Source organism: Molossus molossus, unplaced genomic scaffold (assembly GCF_014108415.1).
Source record: "Molossus molossus isolate mMolMol1 unplaced genomic scaffold, mMolMol1.p scaffold_m16_p_21, whole genome shotgun sequence".
Lineage (NCBI taxonomy): Eukaryota > Metazoa > Chordata > Mammalia > Chiroptera > Molossidae > Molossus > Molossus molossus.
In genome coordinates, this window is record NW_023425357.1 from 36,070,889 (window position 1) to 36,081,338 (window position 10,450).

General features: G+C 46.6%; 1 protein-coding gene across 1 annotated transcript in view; it reads right to left on the bottom strand.

The window, feature by feature from the left end:
* Nucleotides 1-10,170, bottom strand: part of CDH3 (cadherin 3) — a 56,425-nt gene extending 46,255 nt beyond the window's left edge. Inside the window, exons 1-2 of the mRNA XM_036274277.1 lie at nucleotides 10,068-10,170; nucleotides 9,737-9,854 (exon numbers count right to left, since the gene is read on the bottom strand). Coding sequence (XP_036130170.1) covers nucleotides 9,737-9,854; nucleotides 10,068-10,127 — 178 coding nt within the window. The 5' untranslated portion in view covers nucleotides 10,128-10,170. The remainder of the gene's footprint in view (nucleotides 1-9,736; nucleotides 9,855-10,067) is intronic.
* Nucleotides 10,171-10,450: the final 280 nt, after the last annotated feature.

A 10,450-nucleotide genomic window follows, 5' to 3' on the forward strand; every position in this document is an offset into this window, starting at 1 on the left:
TTCAGCACAATGCTTGCTAACTAGATTTTGAAATCTAAAGAAAACTTGAGAAAAATGCATTTTTGCTTTAACTAAACGTCATATTCTCAGGCTCTCAACACAAGAAAAATAATACAGTACAAATGCTAATGAATTTGAGTTATGCAATTAAAATTTTTTACTTTTGGTGATTTCAATGCTTTTGAAACATTCAGATAATTAAGACATACAACAATGGTTAGTGTGAAAACTGTGATTTTTAAATGGTACAGTAACCTTACTAAGCTTATAGCAAAGTTTGTCTTGAAGGTATTATTCAAACATAAAAGCTTAATTTATCTGGATGGGGTTAAGATGAACAATTCATTTGCTCATCTTTCTACAGCAGTCTTTCCTAATAAGGTGATTCTTGATAGAGTTCTAAAAGTCCAAACACTTTAAAATTTTTATGTTAACTCCTCCCCACCTCCACATCTATAAAAGATAAAAATAGGGGTTAGCTATATAAATCACGGTATATCTACCATGTAGAAGACCACAGAACTGTTAAAGGACAAGACAGATGTGTATTTAGCAGTCTAGAAAGAAGCCTGAATCAGTAAGTTAAAAAAGCAATTGCATAGTAATATTTTAATGCATAATATACTCCAATTATTGTTTTTAAATTTTCTGTGTGTATCCATGTTTTTTGTAAAGAAAAAGGTCTACAACGAGTCATGTTAAACTATTAATTGTGCTTATGCTTAGGGAGTAGAATTGAGGAAGAGAAGAACTTTCATGTGTTTATTTCTGAGTCGCTTCTATTGTGAGGCAGTGAAGTTCAGTGGTTAAAGCTCAGGCTGCTTAGATTTGAATTCAAGCTCCACTATTCACTAGTTGTGTGAAGTTGGGCAAGTTACTTAATTTCTTTGGCTTCAGTTTTTCCAACTCTTACATGGGAACAATAATAGTATCTACTTCAAGGGATGTCATGGTGATTAAACAAGCTAACACACATCAAATGCTAAAGGCAGTATCTGTCACAGAATAAGTGCTACATATTTGATTGAAAAACATGGTTTTTACAGTGAACATACATTCATGTATTAATGTAAAATTTCAACCAACCAGCCCAACCCTACATAAACAATATAAAATAGTACATACGGAAGGGAGTATGATAAAAATAAAAAGCTCCCTAGGTAATTCCAAAATTCAGTCAAGCTTGCAAATTACTGACTCAGAGGCCAAAGGCAGGGCCAAACCAGTTAACAATGTGGTTAAGACCCAGTTGGAGAGTGCAGGAGAATTCAGGAAGCAGAAAAGACCATAAAAGACAAGAAAATAACAGGTCTTGAAGCCCAGGTGGGAAGCCCCAGCTGAAGCCGACTCCACAAGAAGAGGGCAGGGTGTGGGCTTGGTGTCTTGTTCTGGCTTGTGTGTGGAGAGCCCACAAGTAGCTGTCTTTTCTCTCTGCCTGAAGCTACAAGATGGGGCTTGTTGTGAGAGGGCAGCCAGCCTAAGCAAGACACCCAGGATGGTAGCTGAGCCCTCCAGCCCTGCCCTCTCACTGACCAGCCAGCAGTCCGCCTCCTCACAGCTCCAGGGGAAGGGGCATTTCCTATACATAGGACAGTTAGAACCTAAAGGCTGAGGAGCTGGGAACAGAGTCGCTTGCCTCAGACCATATAGTCTAGGATGAGAAAGCAGACCTAGAACCCCATTTCCCTTGTCGGTGCCCAGATGTTCATTATCAAGCCTGTCCCCACTGCTGGGTTGGACAAGAGTCTGAAGAACGCCTGAATGGACCTGAACTAGAGGAATATGCTATGATTCCCAAATTTGGGGGGGGGGGGGGTAATCTTCTCAGAACAGTACACATGCACTCTTAAAATTTATTTCTTGAACCCAGCCGGTGTGGCTCAGTGGTTGAGCATCGACCCAGGCACCAAGAGGTCACCAGTTTGATTTCCAGTCAGGGCACATGCCCAGGTTGTGGGCCCTATCCCCAGTGGGGGCCATGCGGGAGGCAGCCAATTGATGTTCTCTCTCATCGATGTTTCTATCTCTCTCTCCCTTACTCTCTCTCTAAAATCAATAAAGAAAAAAAAATGTTTTTAATTAAAAAATTGATTGATTTGAAAGGGAGAGAAAGAAAAAGAGAGAGAGAGGGAAACATCGATCTGTTGTTCCACCTATTTATACATTCATTGGTTGATTCTTTTTTTTTTTATCATCCTCACCCGAGGACATTTTTCCATTCTTTGTTCAGATAGAGTGGGAGGGAGAGAGAGGAACAGAGGGAGAGAGAAACATCAATGTGAAAGGGACACATCGAGTGGTCGCCACCCGCACAACCAACCAGGGCCGGGGACAAACTGCAACCGAGGTACATGCCCTTAGCGGGAACCGAACCCGGGTCTCTCCAGACCGCAGGCCGATGCTCTAACCACTGAGCAAAACCGGCCAGGGCATATTGGTTGATTCTTGTACATGTCTGACCGGGGACTGAACCCACAATTTTGGCATATTGGGACAACACTCTAACCAAGTGAGCTACCTGGCCAGAGCCACATGCACTCTTGCACACAATTAATTGTAGGGGAGCAAAGACTTCCTAAAGGTAATGTGAGACCCAAAGGTTGGAACCTCGGGGCAAGATCAATTTACTTCTAGCCCCCAGCTCAGGTTTAAGGTTTCTTGGTAAGAGAGATGTATTTTCGAACTAATCTTATGTGCTCTTAAACAGACAAGAGTGGCTTACTGAGATTGAGGGGGAAGTGGAAAGCCTGGGGTGGTGCCTCCTCAGCCCCATCTCCCCATCTAGCAAGTCCTTGAGATGCCTCAGAGTTCTGGGGGAGAACAGATCTCTCCTTTCTAGGGTTTGGTGTAGCCTAAAGAGGCTCTCTTGTAGGGGAAGCAGCCACCAGCCCTCCCACCTCCTGGCTGTGTGGTCCTGGCTATGAGCCTTCTCCTCAGAAATCAGACAGCAACAAAGCCAATTGTGAGTTCAAAGATGGAGTAAAGGGAGACAGAAAGGTGTTCATTTGGCTTCCTTTTCAAAGATAAGGCATTTGGGTTCACTGAGCAAGAGGCAGGACTCCAGCATCCTGAAGTTCATCAGGACCATGGCCACTCAGCATGGAGGGGATTCTGTTAGCTTGAGGAATTTGCAGCCCACTGATGCTCCAGGTAACCCAGAACTGCAAGGGTCCCCAGATGTGGCTGGAGGAGTGGGAGGGGGCAAAGTACATCAAACTCCTCCTCTCAGAGCAAGGTAGGGAACTGATGCTGGAGAGGGGCAGGGTGAGGAGAGGCAGAAGATAAACAGCCAGAAGCAGATTCTCTGCTGAGAATGTCAGTGAGAGCGCTATCAGGCCTGGTATCTGAACCCTCCCTATGCCCCCTATATCCTAAAAGGAAGGCCAGGGGTCCTAGATAGAAATGCTCCCTCCCCCCAACTCCAGCTCCTGGTCATTAACAGAGGCCTGTGAAGGGGATAGGAATTCAAAGCTCTTGGGTCAGAAGTTCACTATTTCCAATCTTCCTCCTGTTTGGCTGGGGCTCATACCCTCTTTCCCTCTCTCACCCTGACTCCCAAATGGTTATTACCTCACACTTAGAGTCCAACCTGGATTCAAATCCTAACTCCACAATTTACTAGCTGGGTGACCTTGGATAAGTTACAAAGTTAAAAGCCTAGGTTTCCTATACAGTTAGATAGGGCCAATTCCACCCGCTTCGTGGAGTTTTCTTGGAGGTTTAAAGGGGCTTATTACATAAAGTACACAGTGTAGATTCTGGAAGTCAGTTGGTTCTTGTGAATGGTATTTAGGTTGTGTTTTTGTTTTGTTTTGTTTGAAAGTTCTTCCTCATCAGCATGGTTGCCAGGTTGACAACGCTGGGTAACTAAATGAAATGAGAGGAAACATTCACTTGAGGCTGACAAGATCCTCATCCTCAGGTCTGGGAAAGTCCAGAGGCAGGTCGGAAAGGGATGCTGGCAGTGGGCCCAGCGTCTTTGTTCCAGAGGACTTCAGATGCTGGCCTCCATGGAGGCACAACTGGGACTTACGCCCCATCTCCTGTCTTTCCCAAACACCCCGCTACCCCTGTTATGAGGGGATACTAATTCCAAGCTAGACTTACACTCCATGGGACAGCCAGGTTAGGTGTATTTAAGTTCTGGAACCCAGCCCAGCCGGTGTGGCTCACTGGTTGAGCATCGACCTATGTACCAAGAGGTCGTGGGTTTAATTCCTGGTCAGGGCACATGACGAGGTTGTGGGCCCATTCCCCAGTGGGGGGCATGCAGTAGGCGGCCAATCAATGTTCTCTCTCATCAACGTTTCTATTTCTCTCTCCCTCCCTTCCTCTCTCTTGAAAATCAATAAAGAAAAAATATTCTTTAAAAAATTGCCTAAAAAGGAGAAACATCTGTAACAAAAATAAATTAGTTAATTAAAAAATAAAAAGTTTCCTGGTGACTGATCTGCTTCCTCCTCTAATCAGAGGAGCTCACTGAAGTTAAGGAGCTGTGGGTCTTGCTCATTTATGAACATTTAGCACCCAGTGGGTATTCAGACATTTGTTGGCTGAATGACCACTCAACTTGGCTTTGGATCTCAGATTCCTCACTGCCTCTGTATTGAGGGAGGAGTTGGACTTGACCACCTTGATCATATGAGGAGGCCTGCTGCCTACCCACACACTGGCCAGGATAAAAATCTTCACCCAGGAAAAAAACCTCACCTAAGAAATTCAGAGCCCTTTCAAGATTTTCTTTCTACTTTGGAGTAAAGTACAAGCATTGCCTTAAGGGCAAAGAAAGGGAAGGATTTCTCAAAGGAAGCTACCAAGTACAAAATGAAGACTTGTCTTTTAGCATAGGGCCAGATGAGAAACAAGAATCCAGACGGAATGTGTCTGGTAAGGAAACTGTTGGGGGAGGGGAGGTGGCTGAATCCAGAAGAGACTCAGCTACTCAAGAGAGAGAAAAACTGATTTCTCAGTACACGGTCACAGTACTGAAAGCCTCAGTTAACCTCCATTATGCTCCCAGGTATGTACCTAACAGATCTTGCATATAGTTTCATCAAAAGACTTGAATAGTGTTCACAGTAGCACCAGTCATTATAGCCAAAAAACGGACGCTCCTCAAATGCTCATCAACATAACTATGGATAGTCACCTCATGACTACTACATGACAATAAGAATCAACTATAACCACATCCAGAACTATGCAAGAATCTCACATATGCAGTAATAAAGCCAGATCCAAGAGAATATTCTCTATGATTCTTTTACATAAAGTTCAAATATAGGCAAATTAAACTATGGTATTAGAATGAGGATATTAATGGTTTTCTTGGGAGGAAGGTAGAGACTGCGAAGGAAAGAGTATCCGAGGTTATGGTATTATTGTTTCTTGATGTGTATATTAGGTACATGGATATTTCCATGATATTCATAGAGTACGTTCCTCTACCTATGCTATTCTCCAACAACAGTGGTTCCCTGAATGGTGACATTTCAGTCTCAGAATCAAAGACTAAACTGATTTGGGCGGGGGAGGCCCTTCTCTCCCTCCTCCTCTATCACTCTCCATTGCTTTGCAAAGCTAGTTTCTAACCCTAGAAACTCATTGATCATTGTAAGCCATGCTTTGCTCACACAACAGAGAGTTGTGGGCACCCTGAACTGGGTAACCTAGGAACAGTGCCTTGTGAGGAGGTGGGAAGGGAGTCTAGAGATTTGAAACCTACTCCCCAGGCACAAGCTAACAGTGATGTACAACAGACTTCGGCAAACAACCCTACTCTGCTGCTGAGCTAGAAAGGCAGGCAGCCAGCCAGGCTCAAAGCCTCAATTCCCAGTATTCATTCCTCAGAGGCAGTATCCGGCATTAGGGAATCCCTCTGGGTTTAAATCCTTGCCTTAACTGCTGACTGCTCCAGTGACCTCATGCCAAGTCCCTCATCTTACAGCTAAGGGGAAAACACCATCACCTGCTTTGCAAAGCAGTCAGTCATAAGCTCAAAGGTAACTAATATCAGACTGTAAGCTCCCCAAGGGCAGAGACTTAGTTTTGTTCATTGCTTTATAGTTGCAGTTCTAGAACAGTGCCTGATACATGCAGATGCTAAATATATGTTTACTAAAAGAATAACATGTAAATAGAGGGCATAGGCCAAAATGAGGGCTCTGAAACAAAAGGCAATTTTATACAACTTGAAATAAGCAAAACCACCTTGAAGTTAACTCATGTTCAGTCAGATTCATTACTGAACTTTGAAGTTACCCAAACTCTGACTAAGAAGGAGTTGAACCTGCTGAGGGACCATATGAAGTACTGGGTTTCTTGTACTGTAATTAATCTGCCTCTCTCAATGGTTTGCCATTAAGGATGTATAGACCACTTTAGGTCACTCACTTTTTTTTTTTTTAATCCTCACCTGGGGATATTTTTTCCATTGATTGTCATACAGAGTGGAAGGGAGGGAGGGAGAGAGAGAGAGAGAGACAGAGAGAAAGAAACATCAGTGTGAGAGAGACACATCAATTGGTTGCATCCCATACGACCTGGGACTGGAGTCAGATACAGAACCTGCAACCCAGGTACATGCCCTTGACCGCAACAGAACCCAAGACTCTTAAGTCCAAGGGCATAAACTCTAACCACTGAACCAAACCAACCAGGGCATAGTCACTCACTTTGAATCACTACACTAATATGCAAATCCTTCCTCCTACCTCTCCTTTGTCTTTGCTTCCAGATCGTATCTGAAGGAATGTAGACCCCACACTATGGGGCTGGGATGAGAGAACATTCCTGCTATCTCCATTTCATCCACCTCCCACTTCCTGGTAGTAAAAAAATACCAAATGCCAGGGGACTTGGGAGTCAGAAACTTCCATTCCAGTACCAGCTGGTTACTGACTTTAGTGAAGACATAACTACTCGGGTTTCACTGGTAAAATGGGCAGACTCTTCACAAAATTGTCATGATTCGTGCAAATATACACTGGGCATCCTATTAAGTACCATGTCCTGAGCATAAATCTACAGGTAAAAGTCATGTCCGAGATGCTCAAGGAAGCTCATGAGCTGTTTATCCAAGTGAATTGAATCCATTTAACTGTTCCTCCATTTCTCCACCTTTAAAATCTCCAGCAGGCCCTGGCTGGTTTGGCTCAGTGGTTAGAGCATCGGCCTTCAGTCCAGAGAGTCCCAGGTTTGGTTCCTACTAAGGGCACATACCTTGGTTGCACTGGTTGGGATCGTGCGGGAGGCAACCACTCGATTTATCCCTTTCACTTCGATGTTTCTCTCTCTCTTCCTCTTTCTCCCTCCGACTCCATCGGAACAAAAAATGGAAAAATGTCCTCAGGTGAGGATAAATAAATAAATAAATTAATTAATTAATTAAATAAAATCTCCAGCAGGGTTGGGCTACAGGTTTTCTGAAGTCCCAACTCAGATTAAGAGCTGAAGTTGTTTAATATTTACCTTACCAGCTTCAAGAGAATGTCAGCAGGATTTAGCAAGTTCAGGGTTGTGGAAATGCTTTGAAGAAGAAAGTGCACATACAAACAAGGTATTAATTATATCAGATAATTTCTTTGAGCTCAACTTCATAGACACCCGTGATATTCATAACCCAGGGGAGAACAGCAGGGGTAGTTGTTCCTTGGCAATATGGAAACTGTTGTAAGCGTGGCCAGATTTGACAGTTTGTATGTCCCCTCAGGATACCCTTTCAACAGGGCTGGATCCATCCTGTGTATTGAGGGTGGGGAACTGAGGTAGAGGTAGGGAGGTAGAAAGATGTCAGCAGCTGAGGACTAAGGGGAGAAATAAGCAATATTTTTTGTTGAGGAGTCCTAATTTATGGGATCAACAGGCCCAGAAATTTGCTTTTACTTAAAGAGGCAGCAGCCTATCTCACAGGAAGACTGCTCTAATAACTAGTCATGTTGTAGAGAGGCGTAAAGTTAGCCAAGCATATGAACCCATCCTTTGTTTTATAACCCAGGTGTGCTCCTGGCATGAACCCACCCTTTTCACAATCATAAACCACACATCCGAGAAAGCAGAATTTTCTCAAAAGGTTTAAAATGCCTGATGTCACCAGGAAGCACTCGCCAACCAGACCATGAAATCAAAAACCTGATTACTGCTCCCCCCCCACAACCTCAAGCTTAGTGAAGTGACAGTTAACCTGATAGTTCTTGCTTCAGTAAGAAAGATAAGGCAGACAACACTCAAAGCCATAGCTTGCTCTCCAGGAGTGTAGTCAAAGAACTTGACAATGAGGGGGAGGGGTACAGATTTGGCACTCAGGTTAGCAATAAGACTTCCTCGGGGAGCCGGAATTGGATTTGGGGCCCTGCCCAAGTTAACATTTTTACAGGTTGGCTGAGCTGCAGTTTGTTAGCCAATCAGTAATAAACCTGTGCGCAAGAATTTAAAGTTTATGAGGCATGGCCTCTTAATTCCTCTCCTCTGCTCCCTACAGCCAAGAGTTTAAGGAGCCTGCCCTAGCCTGAGTATTAATTGTTTTTGTCAATCTGCAGAGTTATTTAGGAAAAGGCGGGCGGGGAAAGGCTTCCACAGGCTCAAGCCCCTGAGTATGTTTTGGAGAAACAAAGGAGAGCCATTCTGTCCTCTAGGCATCAGTACTCCTACGTTCAAACTGTGGGAATTTGTACCTGGGGTGAGGGGTATGCTGATGGGGACTGAGAAAAATGCTAGGTGGAAGCATTTCTTAAATGTTTTGAAAACCAGGTAAATGGCAGATCCCCTCCCAAGAAAAATGCATACAAAAGTTCTTAAACGATTTTACAGGTTAAGAATCCTCCGGAACTCCACTCAACTATCCTGAGTTACACCTCTGTTTAAGAAATTGGTTTTGGTCTGGTGAAGAAGCAACAACCCCCTCCTCCTGGTGGAGGGAAAAAGACCCCCATCAGCCGCACGCAGCTGCCTGGATGTCATAACACACTGGTTCTCCGCACCAAACTGATCCCCACCCCCACTCTCAAGTGTTTGAACTAAAGGGGGTAAACAAGTAATTGGGAGATCAAAAATGTGCTTTGATCTCCCATCCACCGCCCTCAGCTCAAGACCTTCCGGCTTGGGACCCCCACTTCCCCAAGTGCCCTAACATTCCAGTCCCAAGGCACTGGAGGGGGTGGTTCCCAGTGTGAAGGCCTCAGCCCAGGTGTGTCAGCCCCAGTTTCTAAGCAAGCTACAGGGGCGCAGACCCTCCGGGAAGGGCAGGGTTAAGAGTGCATTCCAGCTGCCGGGGAAGGAGGGAACGGGGGAGGGGAGCGCGAAGAAGAGAAACAGACCCGGTCTGTCTGTCGGAGACACAAAGCACGGTACACAAAGGGGGCCTGAGAGGGGCAGAAGGGGCTGCCCGGGGCACAGTTCATCCCCACACCTGCGCGGGGGCTGGGGGGAAAATGTGAATGGCGCATTCCTCAGCTGGGGGCAGCTGGGGAGAGCCTCCCACATACCCACTGGGTGAGGAGCTCAGCAGCCTGGTAAGCAGCCGCAGCGGGGCAAGGAGGGCCTGGACGTCAGAGGGCGCTACGCTCTCCGGTGTTCTCCGTCAGCCGCCCACCTACATTCCAGGCCCAAAGATGCTTTCAGCGCCTTCCCCAAACCTGAGGCGGCGTCAGAGGTCCCCCGCCCCAGCCTCGACACCCCTCACTTGGGCCAGACCGGAGTGGACCACATGTGGTTTCCACCCGCTCCCGGAGGGTCTTACCTTTTTCCAGAGCCTGGCCCGGCTCCAGCTCCGCGCCTCCAGCCTCCAAGGTCACTTCAGCACCGCCGGAGCCCGCCTGGCACGGATCGGAGGCAGTGCACGGCAGCCAGCAAACCGCCTAAAGAAAGAGCGGGGAAAGAGGAGGTTGGGTCACAGGCGTGCCTGGCCCTGCACACCCATCTCCGGGTTCCTTACAGGGCTTTCCAGGATACCATGGCCTCAAGGAGCCCAGCCACGCCGACCCTCTCTCTACGACTCCACCACCGCACGTGGACCTCGCCCGCCCTCCGGGGAGCGTCCCGGCCAGAGCAAGGGCTAGGCAATAGGGTACCTGAAGTAGGAGGGAGAGGCGGAAGAGGAGGGAAGCAAGAGACCCACTAGGACGCCCCATTGCTGGAAAGAGGGTTTAGGACGCTGCCGCGAGAGCGGGATATTACTCCGCTAAGCTCTCTGCGCTGCTTTGAGAACCGTAGCTCCCTGGAGCCTGCGGGAGGAGGCCAGGTGAGAGCAGGTAGGTGCTGATTGGTCCAGCGCCGCAAAGTCCCGCCTCCCTCGCAGGTGGGGCGGTGGCTGGCGCTGTCCAGGCACCCTCCAAGCCCACTTGTCCTTCCTCCTGCGTTCTCTAGTCTTCTCGGGAACCGCTCTGGGCAGGGACTCAGCCGTCTCACAGGTTCTGGGTTCAATAAACGAAACGAAACAAAACAAAAAATCCAC